The 17,638-nt window shown below is 41.0% G+C and overlaps 1 protein-coding gene across 3 annotated transcripts in view; it reads right to left on the minus strand.

The window, feature by feature from the left end:
- Positions 1–7,263, minus strand: part of fndc4a (fibronectin type III domain containing 4a) — a 242,634-nt gene extending 235,371 nt beyond the window's left edge. The window contains exon 1 of one of the 3 annotated variants that reach the window (XM_062034622.1): positions 7,013–7,263. In XM_062034622.1, coding sequence (XP_061890606.1) covers positions 7,013–7,088 — 76 coding nt within the window. In that variant the 5' untranslated portion in view covers positions 7,089–7,263. The remainder of the gene's footprint in view (positions 1–7,012) is intronic. The other 2 variants (XM_062034621.1, XM_062034620.1) reach the window with 2 other exon arrangements.
- Between the last annotated feature and the right edge of the window lie 10,375 nt (positions 7,264–17,638).

Genomic DNA, 17,638 nt, shown 5'->3' on the forward strand with positions numbered 1-17,638 from the left:
TTTGGGTGACCCCAAACTTTTGAACGGTAGTATATATATATATATATATATATATATATATATATATATATATATATATATATATATATATATATATATATATATATATATATATATATATATATATATATATATATATATATGCCTGAGGGGGGGCGTGGCCTGCGGGCCTGCCGCGGAACGGGGTGTGCCAGGACCGGCCTCGAAGACAGCGACAGGTGAGTAGAAGGCCCAGGTGGGCCTTGTTATTTAATCACCTGTCACCTTTCTTAGCAGCAGCCGGAGCGAGACACATTGTTGGAGTTGGAGCCAGAGAGAGAGAGAGAGTCACGGACTCTGAAAAGAAGGACATTTTGCTGGAAAGCAAAAGCCGAGCATTCTTTGTGCAAATAAAACAGTGTTGTACCCAGAAATCCGGGCTCTTGTGGCAGTGTGTGGTGGTCCGAGGAACCCACTAGAGGGCAACCTCTACAGTGTGGTTTACAGTGGTGCACAACTCAAATGCATCGTGCAGAGTAATATTAGAGGGTTTATAATGCTTGTGTAGCTAATGAAATAACCCAGAATCACCTACTGTGGGGACTTAAAGGCCTACTGAAATGAATTTTTTTTATTTAAACGGGGATAGCAGATCTATTCTATGTGTCATACTTGATCATTTCGCGATATTGCCATATTTTTGCTGAAAGGATTTAGTATAGAACAACGACGATAAAGATTGCAACTTTTGGTATCTGATAAAAAAAAGGCTTGCCCCTACCGGAAGTAGCGTGACGTAGTCAGTTGAACATATACGCAAAGTTCCCTATTGTTTACAATGATGGCCGCATGAAGTGAGAGAGATTCGGACCGAGAAAGCGACAATTTCCCCATTAATTTGAGCGAGGATGAAAGATTTGTGGATGAGTAAAGTGCAAGTGAAGGACTAGTGGGGAGTTGAAGCTATTCAGATAGGGAAGATGCTGTGCCGGGGGTGACCTGATATTCAGCTGGGAATGACTACAACAGTAAATAAACACAAGACATATATATACTCTATTAGCCACAACACAACCAGGCTTATATTTAACATGCCACAAATTAATCCTGCATAAAAACACCTGCGTGTTTGTTATGCTAGCTCCTAGCTCCTCTGCTAGCTCCTAGCTCCATAGAACACGCCAATACAATTCAAACACCTGATCAACACACACAATCACTCAGCCCAAAAGACCGTTCACCTAACCCAAGGTTCATAAAGCTTATATATTTTTAAAAAGTTACGTACGTGACGCGCACGTACGGTACGGTACGTGTTATGCTAGCTCCTAGCTCCTATGCTAGCTCCTAGCTCCATAGAACACGCCAATACAATTCAAACACCTGATCAACACACACAATCACTCAGCCCAAAAGACCGTTCACCTAACCCAAGGTTCATAAAGCTTATATATTTTTAAAAAGTTACGTACGTGACGCGCACGTACGGTACGGTACGTGTTATGCTAGCTCCTAGCTCCTATGCTAGCTCCTAGCTCCATAGAACACGCCAATACAATTCAAACACCTGATCAACACACACAATCACTCAGCCCAAAAGACCGTTCACCTAACCCAAGGTTCATAAAGCTTATATATTTTTAAAAAGTTACGTACGTGACGCGCACGTACGGTACGGTACGTGTTATGCTAGCTCCTAGCTCCTATGCTAGCTCCTAGCTCCATAGAACACGCCAATACAATTCAAACACCTGATCAACACACACAATCACTCAGCCCAAAAGACCGTTCACCTAACCCAAGGTTCATAAAGCTTATATATTTTAAAAAAGTTACGTACATACGCAAAAAAAAGTTGCGCACATACGGTCAAGCGATCAAATGTTTAGAAGCCAAAGCTGCATACTCACAGTAGCACGTCTGCGTCTTTGTCATCCAAATCAAAGTAATCCTGGTAAGAGTCTGTGTCGTCCCAGTTCTCTACAGGCGTCTGTGTATCGAAGTCAAAAGTCCTCCTGGTTAGAGTCTCTGTTATCCGAGTTCTTCCATCTTGACTGCATCTTTCGGGAATGTAAACAAAGAAGCGCCGGCTGTGTACTGTTGTGGCTGACTACGTTCGAAAAATACGTCCATTTCGCACCGACAACTTTCTTCTTTGCTTGTTCAGCTTCCTTCTCCATAATGCAATGAACATGATTGAAACAGATTCACGAACACAGATGTCCAGAATACTGTGGAATTATGAAATGAAAACAGAGCTTTTTCGTATTGGCTTCAATGTGGAAGGCATACCCGTGTTCCCCGGTCTACGTCACGCGCATACGTCATCCTCAGAGGCGTTTCGAACCGGAAGTTTAGCTGCAAATTTAAAATGTCACTTTATAAGTTAACCCGGCTGTATTGGCATGTGTTATAATGTTAAGATTTCATCATTGATATATAAACTATCAGACTGCGTGGTCGGTAGTAGTGGGTTTCAGTAGGCCTTTAATTGGAATAGGGTGTATCCTGATAATGTCCGTGTCTAATTTGAATATTTGACAATGGCGCATGTGTATTTTTTTAATAATTTTTTTTTATGTATACATACATACAGTACAGGCCAAAAGTTTGGACTCACTTCATTTCAATGCGTTTTTCTTTATTTTCATAACTATTTACATCATCAAAACTGTGATTGAACACATGTGGAGTTATGTACTTAACAAAAAAAGGTTAACTAACTGAAAACCTGTTTTATGTTCTAGTTTCTTCAAAATAGCCACCCTTTGCCCTGATTACCGCTTCGCACACTCTTGGCATTCTCTCTATGAGCTTCAAGAGGTAGTCACCTGAAATGGTTTTCACTTCACAGGTGTCATGGTTTTGATGCCTTCAGTGACAATCTACAATGTAAATAGTCATGAAAGTAAAGAAAACACATTGAAATGAGGTGTGTCCAAACTTTTGGTCTGTACAGTATGTTGACATTATTTTAGGGATGACTGTCTGTCCACATTTGAAAAACACATTGCAAATATTTACAATGAAGTCACTTTGCCCAAATACACAATGAGCACCTGAAAATGACATGATAACATTGGTCATAAACATAGCATATCTGCCACTGGGTGTACCTAATGAACAGACCAGTGCATGTCAGTCATATTCCACAGTGTACCTAATGAACAGACCAGTGTGTGTCAGTTATGTTCCACAGTGTACCTAATGAATGGACCAGTGCGTGTCAGTCATGTTCCACAGTGTACCTAATGAACAGACCAGTGCGTGTCAGTCATGTTCCACAGTGTACCTAATGAACAGACCAGTGCGTGTCAGTCATGTTCCACAGTGTACCTAATGAACAGACCAGTGCGTGTCAGTCATGTTCCACAGTGTACCTAATGAATAGACCAGTGCATGTCAGTCATGTTCCACAGTGTACCTAATGAATAGACCAGTGTGTGTCAGTCATGTTCCACAGTGTACCTAATGAACAGACCAGTGCGTGTCAGTCATGTTCCACAGTGTACCTAATGAATAGACCAGTGCATGTCAGTCATGTTCCACAGTGTACCTAATGAATAGACCAGTGTGTGTCAGTCATGTTCCACAGTGTACCTAATGAACAGACCAGTGCGTGTCAGTCATGTTCCACAGTGTACCTAATGAACAGACCAGTGCGTGTCAGTCATGTTCCACAGTGTACCTAATGAATAGACCAGTGCGTATCAGTCTATGTTCCACAGTGTACCTAATGAACAGACCGGTGCATGTCAGTCATGTTCCACAGTGTACCTAATGAACAGACCAGTGCGTATCAGTCTATGTTCCACAGTGTACCTAATGAATGGACCAGTGCGTATCAGTCATGTTACACAGTGTACCTAATGAACGGGCCAGTGCGTGTCAGTCATGTTCCACAGTGTACCTAATGAACAGACCAGTAAGTGTCAGTCATGTTCCATAGTGTACCTAATGAATAGGCCAGTGCGTGTCAGTCATGTTCCACAGTGTACCTAATGAACAGACCAGTAAGTGTCAGTCATGTTCCACAGTGTACCTAATGAACAGACCAGTGCGTGTCAGTCATGTTCCACAGTGTACCTAATGAATAGACCAGTGCGTATCAGTCTATGTTCCACAGTGTACCTAATGAACAGACCGGTGCGTGTCAGTCATGTTCTACAGTGTACCTAATGAACAGACCAGTGCGTATCAGTTTATGTTCCACAGTGTACCTAATGAATAGACCAGTGCGTATCAGTCATGTTCCACAGTGTACCTAATGAATAGGCCAGTGCGTATCAGTCTATGTTCCAGTGTACCTAATGAACAGACCAGTGAAGTGAAGTGAAGTGAATTACATTTATATAGCGCTTTTTCTCAAGTGACTCAAAGCGCTTTACATAGTGAAACCCAATATCTAAGTTACATTCAAACCAGTGTGGGTGGCACTGGGAGCAGGTGGGTAAAGTGTCTTGCCCAAGGACACAACGGCAGTGACTAGGATGGCGGAAGCGGGGATCGAACCTGCAACCCTCAAGTTGCTGGCACGGCCGCTCTACCAACCGAGCTATACCGCCCCAACAAGTGCGTGTCAGTCATGTTCCACAGTGTACCTAATGAACAGACCAGTAAGTGTCAGTCATGTTCCACAGTGTACCTAATGAATAGGCTAGTGCGTGTCAGTCATGTTACACAGTGTACCTAATGAATGGGCCAGTGCGTGTCAGTCATGTTCCACAGTGTACCTAATGAACAGACCAGTGCGTGTCCGTCATGTTCCACAGTGTACCTAATGAACAGACCAGTGCGTGTCAGTCATGTTCCACAGTGTACCTAATGAACAGACCAGTGCGTGTCAGTCATGTTCCAGTGTACCTAATGAACAGACCAGTAAGTGTCAGTCATGTTCCACAGTGTACCTAATGAATAGGCTTGTGCGTCTCAGTCATGTTCCACAGTGTACCTAATGAATAGACCAGTGCGTGTGAGCCATGTTCCACAGTGTACCTAATGAATAGGCCAGTGCGTGTCAGTCATGTTCCACAGTGTACCTAATGAATAGACCAGTGCGTGTCAGTCATGTTCCACAGTGTACCTAATGAATAGACCAGTGCGTGTCAGTCATGTTCCACAGTGTACCTAATGAATAGGCCAGTGCGTATCAGTCTATGTTCCAGTGTACCTAATGAACAGACCAGTGTGTGTCAGTCATGTTCCACAGTGTACCTAATGAACAGACCAGTAAGTGTCAGTCATGTTCCACAGTGTACCTAATGAATAGGCTAGTGCGTGTCAGTCATGTTACACAGTGTACCTAATGAATGGGCCAGTGCGTGTCAGTCATGTTCCACAGTGTACCTAATGAACAGACCAGTAAGTGTCAGTCATGTTCCACAGTGTACCTAATGAATAGGCTAGAGCGTGTCAGTCATGTTCCACAGTGTACCTAATGAATAGGCTAGAGCGTGTCAGTCATGTTCCACAGTGTACCTAATGAATAGACCAGTGCGTGTCAGTCATGTTCCACAGTGTACCTAATGAATAGGCCAGTGCGTGTCAGTCATGTTCCACAGTGTACCTAATGAATAGGCCAGTGCGTATCAGTCTATGTTCCAGTGTACCTAATGAACAGACCAGTGCGTGTCAGCCATGTTCCAAAGTGTACCTAATGAACAGACCAGTAAGTGTCAGTCATGTTCCACAGTGTACCTAATGAATAGGCTAGTGCGTGTCAGTCATGTTACACAGTGTACCTAATGAATGGGCCAGTGCGTGTCAGTCATGTTCCACAGTGTACCTAATGAACAGACCAGTAAGTGTCAGTCATGTTCCACAGTATACCTAATGAATAGGCTAGAGCGTGTCAGTCATGTTCCACAGTGTACCTAATGAACAGACCAGTAAGTGTCAGTCATGTTCCACAGTGTACCTAATGAATAGACCAGTGCGTGTCAGTCATGTTCCACAGTGTACCTAATGAATAGACCAGTGCGTGTCAGTCATGTTCCACAGTGTACCTAATGAACAGACCAGTGCATGTCAGTCATGTTCCACAGTGTACCTAATGAACAGACCAGTAAGTGTCAGTCATGTTCCACAGTGTACCTAATGAATAGACCAGTGCGTGTCAGTCATGTTCCACAGTGTACCTAATGAACAGACCAGTGCGTGTCAGTCATGTTCCACAGTGTACCTAATGAACAGACCAGTGCGTGTCAGTCATGTTCCAGTGTACCTAATGAACAGACCAGTAAGTGTCAGTCATGTTCCACAGTGTACCTAATGAATAGACCAGTGCGTGTCAGTCATGTTCCACAGTGTACCTAATGAACAGACCAGTAAGTGTCAGTCATGTTCCACAGTGTACCTAATGAATAGACCAGTGCGTGTCAGTCATGTTCCACAGTGTACCTAATGAACAGACCAGTGCGTGTCAGTCATGTTCCACAGTGTACCTAATGAACAGACCAGTGCGTGTCAGTCATGTTCCAGTGTACCTAATGAACAGACCAGTAAGTGTCAGTCATGTTCCACAGTGTACCTAATGAATAGACCAGTGCGTGTCAGTCATGTTCCACAGTGTACCTAATGAATAGACCAGTGCGTGTCAGTCATGTTCCACAGTGTACCTAATGAATAGACCAGTGCGTGTCAGTCATGTTCCACAGTGTACCTAATGAATAGACCAGTGCGTGTCAGTCATGTTCCACAGTGTACCTAATGAATAGACCACTGCGTGTCAGTCATGTTCCACAGTGTACCTAATGAATAGGCCAGTGCGTATCAGTCCATGTTCCACAGTGTACCTAATGAACAGACCGGTGCGTGTCAGTCATGTTCCACAGTGTACCTAATGAATAGGCCAGTGCGTGTCAGTCATGTTCCACAGTGTACCTAATGAATAGGCCAGTGCGTGTCAGTCATGTTCCACAGTGTACCTAATGAATAGGCCAGTGCGTGTTATTCATGTTTACTGGTTGTACCTAATGAATGGACCAGTCATGTTCCACAGACAAATGGCGGCGGAGTGAAGAAGAAGACTTACTTGCTGCCACCAGGAACACGTCGCTGCCGAAGAGCAACAGGACCGCGGAGTGGATGACGACCAGCAGACGAGCCATGTGTCTCTCGTCAAATCTCACCAAGACAGGTCGCTGCGGTCCATCGGCGTCCAATGCGGCTTTTTCACATCCGTGCTGTCGTGGAAGACGTCTCGGTCCACTCCACAAGTGACCGTCTCGGACTGACTGTTGGCGGCCGTCGGAGCTCAGGTGAGGGGAGGTCTACGCTGGTCTCCGGCGGCGGGTTCTACGAGTCCGAGGGGGGCTTCGGCGCCATTAGACGGAGAAGTTTACGCGGCACAGGTGCAGTTGTAGCGGAGGGGTCTCCTGGGCTTTTGTCATGTACGGTAATATAAAAATAAAATAACTGTGAAAGTTCAATACTAAAGTTGCTTGAATCAAATTAAGAACGTACATAATTAAACTCCCCTATCACAAATGCAAAATGGTTCGTTCCACCTGAACACTTTACTCAATCACTACGTCATCAATGTAGCCTTTAAGCATATCTGCACTCCGCACCAGCATTTTGGTGGTGCGTTCAAGGACCCTCCATTAAAAGTTAGGAACAGGGATGTCACTATCACTATTATCAGCTTACATTAAACTTTCAAGTAAAGAGAAATGTGAAACTTGACGCTTTTATAATCATATTTAGGTGAATAATGACATGTTGTATGATTGGCACTTTTTGTAAAAAAAAAGACAAACGTTTTAAAAAACTTTATTTATTTGATTATTTAATAGAGGTTATCTATATGTGTTCATCTAGTAGTTTTCAATGTTTTTTGGTAAAGTTAAACGCAAAACATGTGTGCTTCTCTAAATCCATCCATCCATCCATTTTCTTCCGCTTATTCGAGGTCAGTCCCTTCCACAATGGGAGCCTTAGAAAAATCTGCCGAATCTCCTGGCCCAACAAAATAACAAACAAGGAGCTGTACACCAAAACAGGATGCAGAGATGTGGTCCGTGAAATAAAACTTAGGCGACTCAGATGGCTAGGGCATGTTCTAAGAATGGACAACGTAAGCCAGGGCGGCCAAAGAACACCTGGCGAAGAACAGTTGAAGGGGAGCTGAAAGAGATGAAGCTTACATGGGGCGAGGCACAGAGACTAGCACAGCAGCGAGATGAATGGCGTCGAGTCGTCGAAGCCTTATTTCCCATCCGGGAAGAAGAGGATTAAGTAAGTAAGTAAGTATTCGAGGTCAAGTCGCGGGGGCAGCAGCCCAAGCAGAGAAACCCAGACTTCCCTCTCCCCAGCCACTTCGTCCAGTTCCTCCCGGGGAATCCCGATGCGTTCCCAGGCCAGCCGGGAGACATAGTCTTCCCAACATGTCCTGGGTCTTCCCCGTGGCCTCCTGCTGGTCGGACATGCCCTAAACACCTACCTAGGGAGGCATTCGGATGGCATCCTGACCAAATGCCCGAACCACCTCATCTGGCTCCTCTCGATGTGGAGGAGCAGCGGCTTTACTTTGAGCTCCTTCCGGATGGCAGAGCTTCTCACCCTATCTCAAAGGGAGAGCCCCGCCACCCGGCGGAGGAAACTAATTTCGGCCGCTTGTACCCATGATCTTGTCCTTTTGGTCATAACCCAAAGCTCATGGCCATAGATGAGGATCGGAACGTAGATTGACCGGTAAATGGAAAGCTTTGCTTTCCCGCTCAGCTCCTTTTTCACCACAATGGGTCGATACAGCGTCCGCATCACTGAAGATGCCGCACCGATCTGCCTGTCGATCTCACAATCCACTCTTCCCTCACTCGTGAACAAGACTCCCAGGTACCTGAACTCCTCCACTTGGGGCAGATAGGCTCCTCCCCAAATGGCACTCCACCCTTTCCCGGGCGAGAACCATGGACTCGGACTTGGAGTTACTGATTCTCATCCCAGTCGCTTCACACTCGGCTGCGAACCGATCTAGTGAGAGCTGAAGATCCTGGCCAGATGAAGCCATCAGGACCACATCATCTGCAAAAAGCAGAGACCTAATCCTGCAGCCACCAAAACGGATCCTCTCAACGCCCTGAATGCGCCTAGAAGTTCTCGCCATAAAAGTTACGAAAAGAATCGGTGACAAAGGGCAGCTTGGCGGAGTCCAACCCTCACTGGAAACGGGTCCGACTTACTGCCGGCAATGCGGACCAAGCTCTGACACTGATCATACAGGGAGCGGACCGCCACAATCAGACAGTCCGATACCCCATAGTCTCTGAGCACTCCCCACAGGACTTCCCGAGGGATACGGTCGAATGCCTTCTCCAAGTCCACAAAGCACATGTAGACTGGTTGGGCAAACTCCCATGCACCCTCAAGAACCCTGCCGAGAGTATAGAGCTGGTCTACCGTTCCACGACCGGGACGAAAACCACACTGTTCCTCCTGAATCCGAGGTTCGACTATTCGGCGTAGCCTCCTCTCCAGTACACCTGAATAGACCTTACCGGGAAGGTTGAGGAGTGTGATCCCACGATAGTTGGAACACACCCTCCGGTTCCCCTTCTTAAAGAGAGGAACCACCACCCCGGTCTGCCAATCCAGAGGTACCGCCCCCGATGTCCACGCGATGTTGCAGAGTCTTGTCAACCAAGACAGCCCCACAGCATCCAGAGCCTTAAGGAACTCCGGGCGGGTCTCATCCACCCCCTGGGCCTTGCAAACGAGGAGCTTTTTAACTACCTCGGCAACCTCAGCCCCAGAAATAGGAGAGCCCACCACAGATTCCCCAGGCACTGCTTCCTCATAGGAAGACCTGTTGGTGGGATTGAGGAGGTCTTCGAAGTATTCCCTCCACCGATCCACAACATCCGCAGTCGAGGTCAGCAGCATACCATCCTCACCATACACGGTGTTGACAGTGCACTGCTTCCCCCCCCTGAGGCGGAGGATGGTGGTCCAGAATCGCTTCGAAGCCGTCTGGAAGTCGTTTTCCATGGCTTCCCCGAACTCCTCCCATGTCCGAGTTTTTGACTCCGCGACCGCTGAAGCCGCGCACCGCTTGACCTGTCTGTACCTGTCAGCTGCCTCTGGAGTCCCATGAGCCAAAAGGACCCGATAGGACTCTTTCTTCAGCTTGACAGCATCCCTCACTGAGTCTCATGTTTTGGACACTCGGGTGAAGAGAGGGGCAGAACTTTCTACCGATCACCATCTGGTGGTGAGCTGGCTCCGATGCAGGACAGACGTGGCAGGCCCAAACGCATTGTGAGGGTCTGCTGGGAATGTCTAGCAGAATCTCCTGTCAGGGACAGTTTCAATTCCTACCTCCGGAAGAACTTTGAACATGTCACGATGGAGGTGCTGGACATTGAGTCCGAGTGGACCGTGTTCCGTGCCTCTATTGTCGAGGCGGCTGATTGGAGCTGTGGCTGCAATGTAGTTGGTGCCTCTCGTGGCGGTAATCCTCGAAATTCTATTGTTTTATTTAAAAATTTTAATCGTCGCATTCAAATTTTAAAAAAAGTCACACTCAAAGCGCTCAGGACAAAAATTGTCCACATCTTAAAATGACCTTACTAAAAAAATTACAATACTAAAGTTGCTTGAATCAAATTAAGAACGTATAGAATTAAACTCCCCTATCAAAAGTGCGAAATGGTTCGTTCCACCTGAACACTTTACTCAATCACTACGTGATAGAAGAAAAGTAAATATATGGTAAATCTACAAGATGTACAAGTTTCCCTTTTTCCATCTCCTTGAACATAACGGTGGTGCGTTCAAGGACCCTCCATTAAAAGTTAGAAACAGGGATGTCACTTAGACTTACACTTAAACTTAGACACATTTTATTGATCCACAAGGGAAATTGTTCCACACAGTAGCTCAGTTACAAAGGATGGAAAGGATAAGGATGGAAAGGATAATGCAGGTATAAAGTAGACTAAAAATGTACCATAGTAGCAATATAAAACATAACATATATGTTATATTTACATATTATATATACAGTATATATATATACTGATATACTATATTACTATATTATATTATATTTTTATATAATATATACAATATATAACAAAGTTTCACTATCACTATTATCAGCTAATCCAGAGGTGTCAAAGTCGTTTTCACTAAGGGCCACGTCACAGTTATGTTTGGCCCCAGAGGGCCACTTATAACAGTGAACACTATTATTACAAATTTTTTAAATGCATTTTATTTGTAGATTTTTTTTAAAAACTAAAATAAATACAAAATGTGGTAAGTTGCAATAAATTCACCTCAAAATGTAGTGTATATTACTGTAAATGGTAAAACAGTACTGCTGTTCTTATGGTTAAAAAAAAAAAAAAAAGCAACTCAGTTGCCAGAATTTTACTGTATAATTTACATTTGTTTTTTACAGTGAATCAACAACTGTCGATTTTTCGGTGTATTACTGTAAATACCAAAACGGCACCACAGTAAAAAAAAGTGCTGTTTTTTTCATTTAGAGAAAAATGCGGTAAAAAACACAGTAAATTTCACAATTTTACCATGAAATCTATTGCTACTTTTACATTGCACAATTAGATGGATAACTTGCTTTGAAATCATTGTTATTAGTATTTATTTCTATTTTAAAATGGTTTGAATGTTTGATCATATATTTTTGCATAATTAGACAATATTTAAGTTAACACAATTTGTTAATGATGATATTAAAGACCGTAGATGGTGAAATCCCTAAATTCCTTGCAATAGCTCGTTGATAAATGTTGTTCTTAAACTGTTGGACAATTTGCTCACGCATTTGTTCACAAAGTGGTGACCCTCGCCCCATCCTTGTTTGTGAATGACTGAGCATTTCATGGAAGCTGCTTTTATACCCAATCATGGCACCCACCTGTTCCCAATTAGCCTGTTCACCTGTGGGATGTTCCAAATAATTGTTTGATGAGCATTCCTCAACTTTATCAGTCTTTTTTGCCACTTGTGCCAGCTTTTTTGAAACATGTTGCAGGAATGAAATTCCAAATGAGCTAATATTTGCGAAAAATAGCAAAGTTTACCAATTTGAACATTAAATATCTTGTCTTTACAGTCTATTCAATTGAATATAAGTTGAAAAGGATTTGCAAATCATTGTATTCTGTTTTTATTTACCATTTACACGACGTGCCAACTTCACTGGTTTTGGGTTTTGTAAATTGTGAGTTAATTGTGTTATTGTCTGAGTCAAAGTGCTTTTGTATTTGGTAAATACCATCCTATTTTTTCCTGCGCCGATGTAAAAAAATAAAATAAAATAATAATAAACAGCTTCCAGTCCAGGGGCACGGCCATGACACTGGACTGGGTGCAGCAGAGGCAGAGCTTTGACATTTAAAGAGAGGAAGGAATAAATACTTGGCCTACATCAGCAGCAGCAGCACTCTGTTGACATAAAAATGTGTTTTTGTACAATAATATATCATTCATCATGTAGAAATCATCAATTAGACTCATGCATGCAAAAACTAAAAAGTAATATTTTTTTGTTCATTTCTCTTAGTGGCCGCGAGGCCCTAAGCAAGCGCATATTTTGATTGGGGGGCCACATTGAGAGAAAAAAATGTGTCTGGGGGGCCAATGTGTATGTGTGTATAAATGATATATACACATTATTCTGTAAAAATCTGCTGTACGGCGGCAGCGTTTGAGTTCATGGTGGGATGGGGGCCCTTCAGGGGTCTTGTGTATGGGGACACAAAATTTGGTGATATGCCTCTGTCAGATACAACCAGCAAGCAAATTCATGAGCAATTTAAAAAAAATACACATTTAACCCTAAAAATGTCTGCTTTCCAAATAGAAAAATCATATATTTTAATGCAATGTTTTGTTTTCTTACACCGTCTCATTTAGAAATAAAAAAAAGTCAAGCTCAAGATACTCAGGACAACAATTTTCCCTTTCCCAAAAACTGCTGTGGAAAAACACCCACATAGAGTATCCAATAATATTCATGTGGGGGTTTTCTACACAGTCAAACAAAAAAGGTGAACTCAAAAAATGTGTGCTTCTCTAAATTCTATTGTTTTATGTTCTTTTTAATCGTCGCATTCAAATCTAAAAAAAAAAGTTCCACTCAAGACAAAAATTGTCCACATCTCAAAATTACATTTAGTTGTTTTTTTCCTCAAAATTGTCGCATTAAAAACTAAAAACGTCACATTTAAAGTACTCATGACCAAATATATCAGCTTCCCAAAAACTACTGTTAAAAATATATAATTAAACATTCAAACCATTTTTAAAATATTAATAAATACTAATAATAATGATTTCAAAGCAAGTTATTCATCAAATTGTGCAATGTAAAAGTAGCAATAGATTCAATGGTAAAATTGTGAAATGTACTGTGGTTTTTACAGCATTTTTCTCTACATGAAAAAAACTGTACTTTTTTATTCTAATGCATGGTTTTTTAGTGTCATTAAAAAAAATTAAGACCAAGGTCTTTCGGAAAAAAATGTCTGCCTCTCAAAATTCCTTTGTTTTTATTTTCAAAATTGTTGCGTTAAAACCAAAGAAGTCACACTTTAGATCTTCATGATGGAAAAACGTCAGCTTCCGAAAAACTGCTGTAAAAAATGATATATTATGCACCAAACTCAAGGCCTGGGGGCCAGATGTGGCCCGCCACTTAATTTTATTTGGCCCTCGAAAGCCTGGATATAACATGTATCAATAAAGTACTGTAACTTGTCTTACTAAATGTATTCTTTATTTCTATTCTGGCAGAAAAAAAAAAAGTACTCCATGGAATCGCAAATTATGTTAACTTAAATATTGGCTAATTATGCAAAAAAATATTATCAAACATTCAAACCATTTTTTAAATAGAAATAAATAATAATAATAATGATTTCAAAGCAAGTTATCCATCAAATTGTGCAATGTAAAAGTAGCAATAGATTTCATGGTAAAATTGTGAGATTTACTGTGGTTTTTACAGCATTTTTCTCTAAATGAAAATAAACAGTGCTTTTTTTTTACTGTAATAAACTGTGGTGCCGTTTTGGCATTTACAGTAATATACTGAACAATCTACAGTTGTTGATTTGCGATTAAAAAACCCCCCAACAAACTGGCAGTTCAGGTGCCAAAATTTTACTGTAAAATTGCATTTTTTTTAATTTACAGTAAAAAACAAATGTAAATTTTACAGTAAAATTTTGGCAACCATGAAAACAGCAGTACTGTTTTTCCATTTACAATAATATATTTTGAGGTGAAATTATTACAATTTACCATATTTTTTTTACATTTAATTTTTTTTAAAGTCTACTAATAAAATGCAGAAAACAATGGTGTAATAGTAGTATTGACTGTTAGAAGCGGCCCTCTGGGGCCACACAGAACTGCCATGTGGCCCTCAGTGAAAATCACTTTGACACCTCTGGGCAAAAAAATCGGAATAGACCTCGGTCTAAAAAAAAATCATATACAGTATTATAATATACATACATTGTTTTGTGTTTTTACACTCATTTAAATAATAAAAAATTGTCTGCTTCTCAAAATTGTCTTTTGTTTTTTTTTTTTCTAATTTGTCGCATTATAAACGAAAAAAAAGTCACGCTTCGGGTGCTTATGACAAAACATGTCGGCTTCCCTAAAACTGCAGACAAAATAAATTCATTTTTAAAAGTAATTTTCCCAAAACTGGCAACTAACGATGGCATAAAAAAAAACAAAAAAACCAACAAACTCAAGACAGTTCAGAGTACTTAATTTATTGCCGCCAATATATTGTTGAGCAATCACAAATAGTCTGTTAAAAAATACAGTACACTTAACTTAAACATAAAAGCATTATATAAAAGCATGATAAAGCATACTATGGCATACAAGAATAACTTTCCTAAAATGTACATCTTTACAAAGTGTTTACAAAGTACAAAACCCAAAACCAGTGAAGTTGGCACGTTGTGTAAATGGTAAATAAAAACAGAATACAATGATTTGCAAATCCTTTTCAACTTATATTCAATTGTATAGACTGCAAAGACAAGATACTTAATGTTTGAACTGAGAAACTTATTTTATTTTTTTCAAATAATCATTAACTTAAACGTCCACAGTTTCCAAAAATAATTTGAAATGTAGACTTGTCAGACCACAGAACACTTCTCCACTTTGCATCAGTCCATCTTAGATGAGCTCGGGCCCAGCAAAGCCAGCGGCGTTTCTGGGTGTTGTTGATAAATGACTTTCGCTTTGCATAGTAGAGTTTTAACTTGCACTTACAGATGTAGCGGCGAACTGTAGTTACTGACAGTGGTTTTCTGAAGTGTTCCTGAGCCCATGTGGTGATATCCTTTACACACTGATGTCGCTTTTTGATGCAGTATCGCCTGAGGGATCGAAAGTCACGGGCATTCAATGTTGGTTTTTAGCCTTGCCGCTTATGTGCAGTGATTTCTACAGATTCCCCGAACCTTTTGATGATATTACGGACCGTATTTGGTGAAATCCCTAAATTCCTTGCAATAGCTGGTTGAGAAATTATGTTCTTAAATAATTTGCTCACACATTTGTTGACAAAGTGGTGACTCTCGCCCCATCCTTGTTTGTGAATGACTGAGCATTTCATGGAAGCTGCTTTTATACCCAATCATGGCACCCGCCTGTTCCCAATTAGCCTGTCCACCTCTGGGATGTTCCAAATAAGTGTTTGATGAGCATTCCTCAACTTTCTCAGTCTTTTTTGCCACTTGTGCCAGCTTTTTTGAAACATGTTGCAGGCATCAAATTCCAAATGAGCTAATATTCGCAAAAAATAACAAAAGTTTTCCAGTTCGAACGTTGAGTATGTTGTCTTTGCAGTCTATTCAATTGAATATAAGTTGAAAAGGATTAGCAAATCATTGTATTCTGTTTTTATTTACCATTTACACAATGTGCCTACTTCACTGGTTTTGGGTTTTGTAGACGTTTGAAGAAAAGTGCAAAACATGAGTCAAAAAGGCCCGCAATCCCCACCTGTGAAGCCGATGACAAAAGTATACAAGAAACAAAACAACATACTTCATATTCATGTGTTTCCTGATATGAACAGTTTACCGTGGTGTTGTGCATTAAAAACAAATCTTTATTACCTTAACATTTGGAACTTGTATGGAGCAGTGCAACTACCAATTCACAGCATTTGATTTGGCGAATGAACACCCCCCCAAAATCAGAATAAACTTTAAATAAATACATTAATCTTTCATTTACAAGCTGTAATGGACCTGCCTTTGCATTAATAGCAATAAAAGTCATCGTAAAGATGCTTTTGAATAAATAAGATGCTTTGAGTTGATGATATGAAATGAGACTATTAATCAACACCTGTGTGGAACTGTTGATTAGCAGTGTGATACATGCTGTACATGTCATACCCACTCACCACATGCAGAACTACTTTAACATCAGTGTTTTTGTAGACCCAGAACAGAATATTGACTCTACCACTATTCATAATGGATGCCCTCAGAAGATTTGATCACATAAAACATTTGATTTTTTTTGTTTGAAATAAATGCAAAGCCTTACCGTATTTTTTGGACTACAAGGCGCACTTAAAATCCTTTAATTTTCTCAAAAATCGACAGTGCGCCTTATAACCCGGTGCGCCTAATGTACGGATTCATTTTGGTTGTGCTTACCGACCTCAAAGCTATTTTATTTGGTACATGGTGTAATGATAAGTGTGACCAGTAGATGGCAGTCACACATAAGAGATTAGTGTAGACCGCAATATGACTCAAGTAAACAACACCAAAACTTTAAATGTTCCATTGAGAATATAGAACATTACACACGGCACTCAAAAATTTGCCAAAAATGTTTATAGTATGACTTCGGTAAGCTATGAAGCCGCCAGCTTGATGGATTGTCTGCGCATTAATCATACGAGTATTATTATGGTGTGTGTATAAGGACCGCAAAATGGCACCTATTAGCAGACATATTACTTGGCATTTTGTTTGGCAATATTACGCAAAACCAACTTTTCTTACCTTTTGGTACCTGCTGATCTGTATTTGGGATCTGCATGAGTCCTGAAAATTTGCGCGCATCTGCTGTAGTCGATAAGCTTCTTTTTCTCTACCTTCTTATGGGACATTAATTTTCCGCTGTTGCCATTTCTAATATAAAGTAGTGTAAAGTTCTTACTTATATCTGTCAGTAAACTCGCCATGAAATCGCTAAAACATACCGGTGTAGTGAGTTTACATTATTCACCCAAGGAACTTTAGTTATTAGAGAGTTCCGGTCGGACGGTTTTTCACGGGACACATTTCCGGCGTTGTTGTTGCACTAGTGAGCCACGGATGATGAGATGCTGCTCCGTTATTGATCATACTTGCCAACCTTGAGACCTCCGATACCGGGAGGTGGGGGGGGGGGGGGCGTGGTCGGGGTGGGGACTTGGTTAAGAGGGGAATATATTTAAGCTAGAATTCACCAACTCAAGTATTTCATATATATATATATATATATATATATATATATATATATATATATATATATATATATATATATATATATATATATATATATATATGTGTATGTATGTATGTATGAAATACTTGACTTTCAGTGAATTCTAGCTATATGTATATATATATACATATATATATAT

The sequence above is a fragment of the Entelurus aequoreus genome, linkage group LG23 (assembly GCF_033978785.1).
Source record: "Entelurus aequoreus isolate RoL-2023_Sb linkage group LG23, RoL_Eaeq_v1.1, whole genome shotgun sequence".
NCBI lineage: Eukaryota > Metazoa > Chordata > Actinopteri > Syngnathiformes > Syngnathidae > Entelurus > Entelurus aequoreus.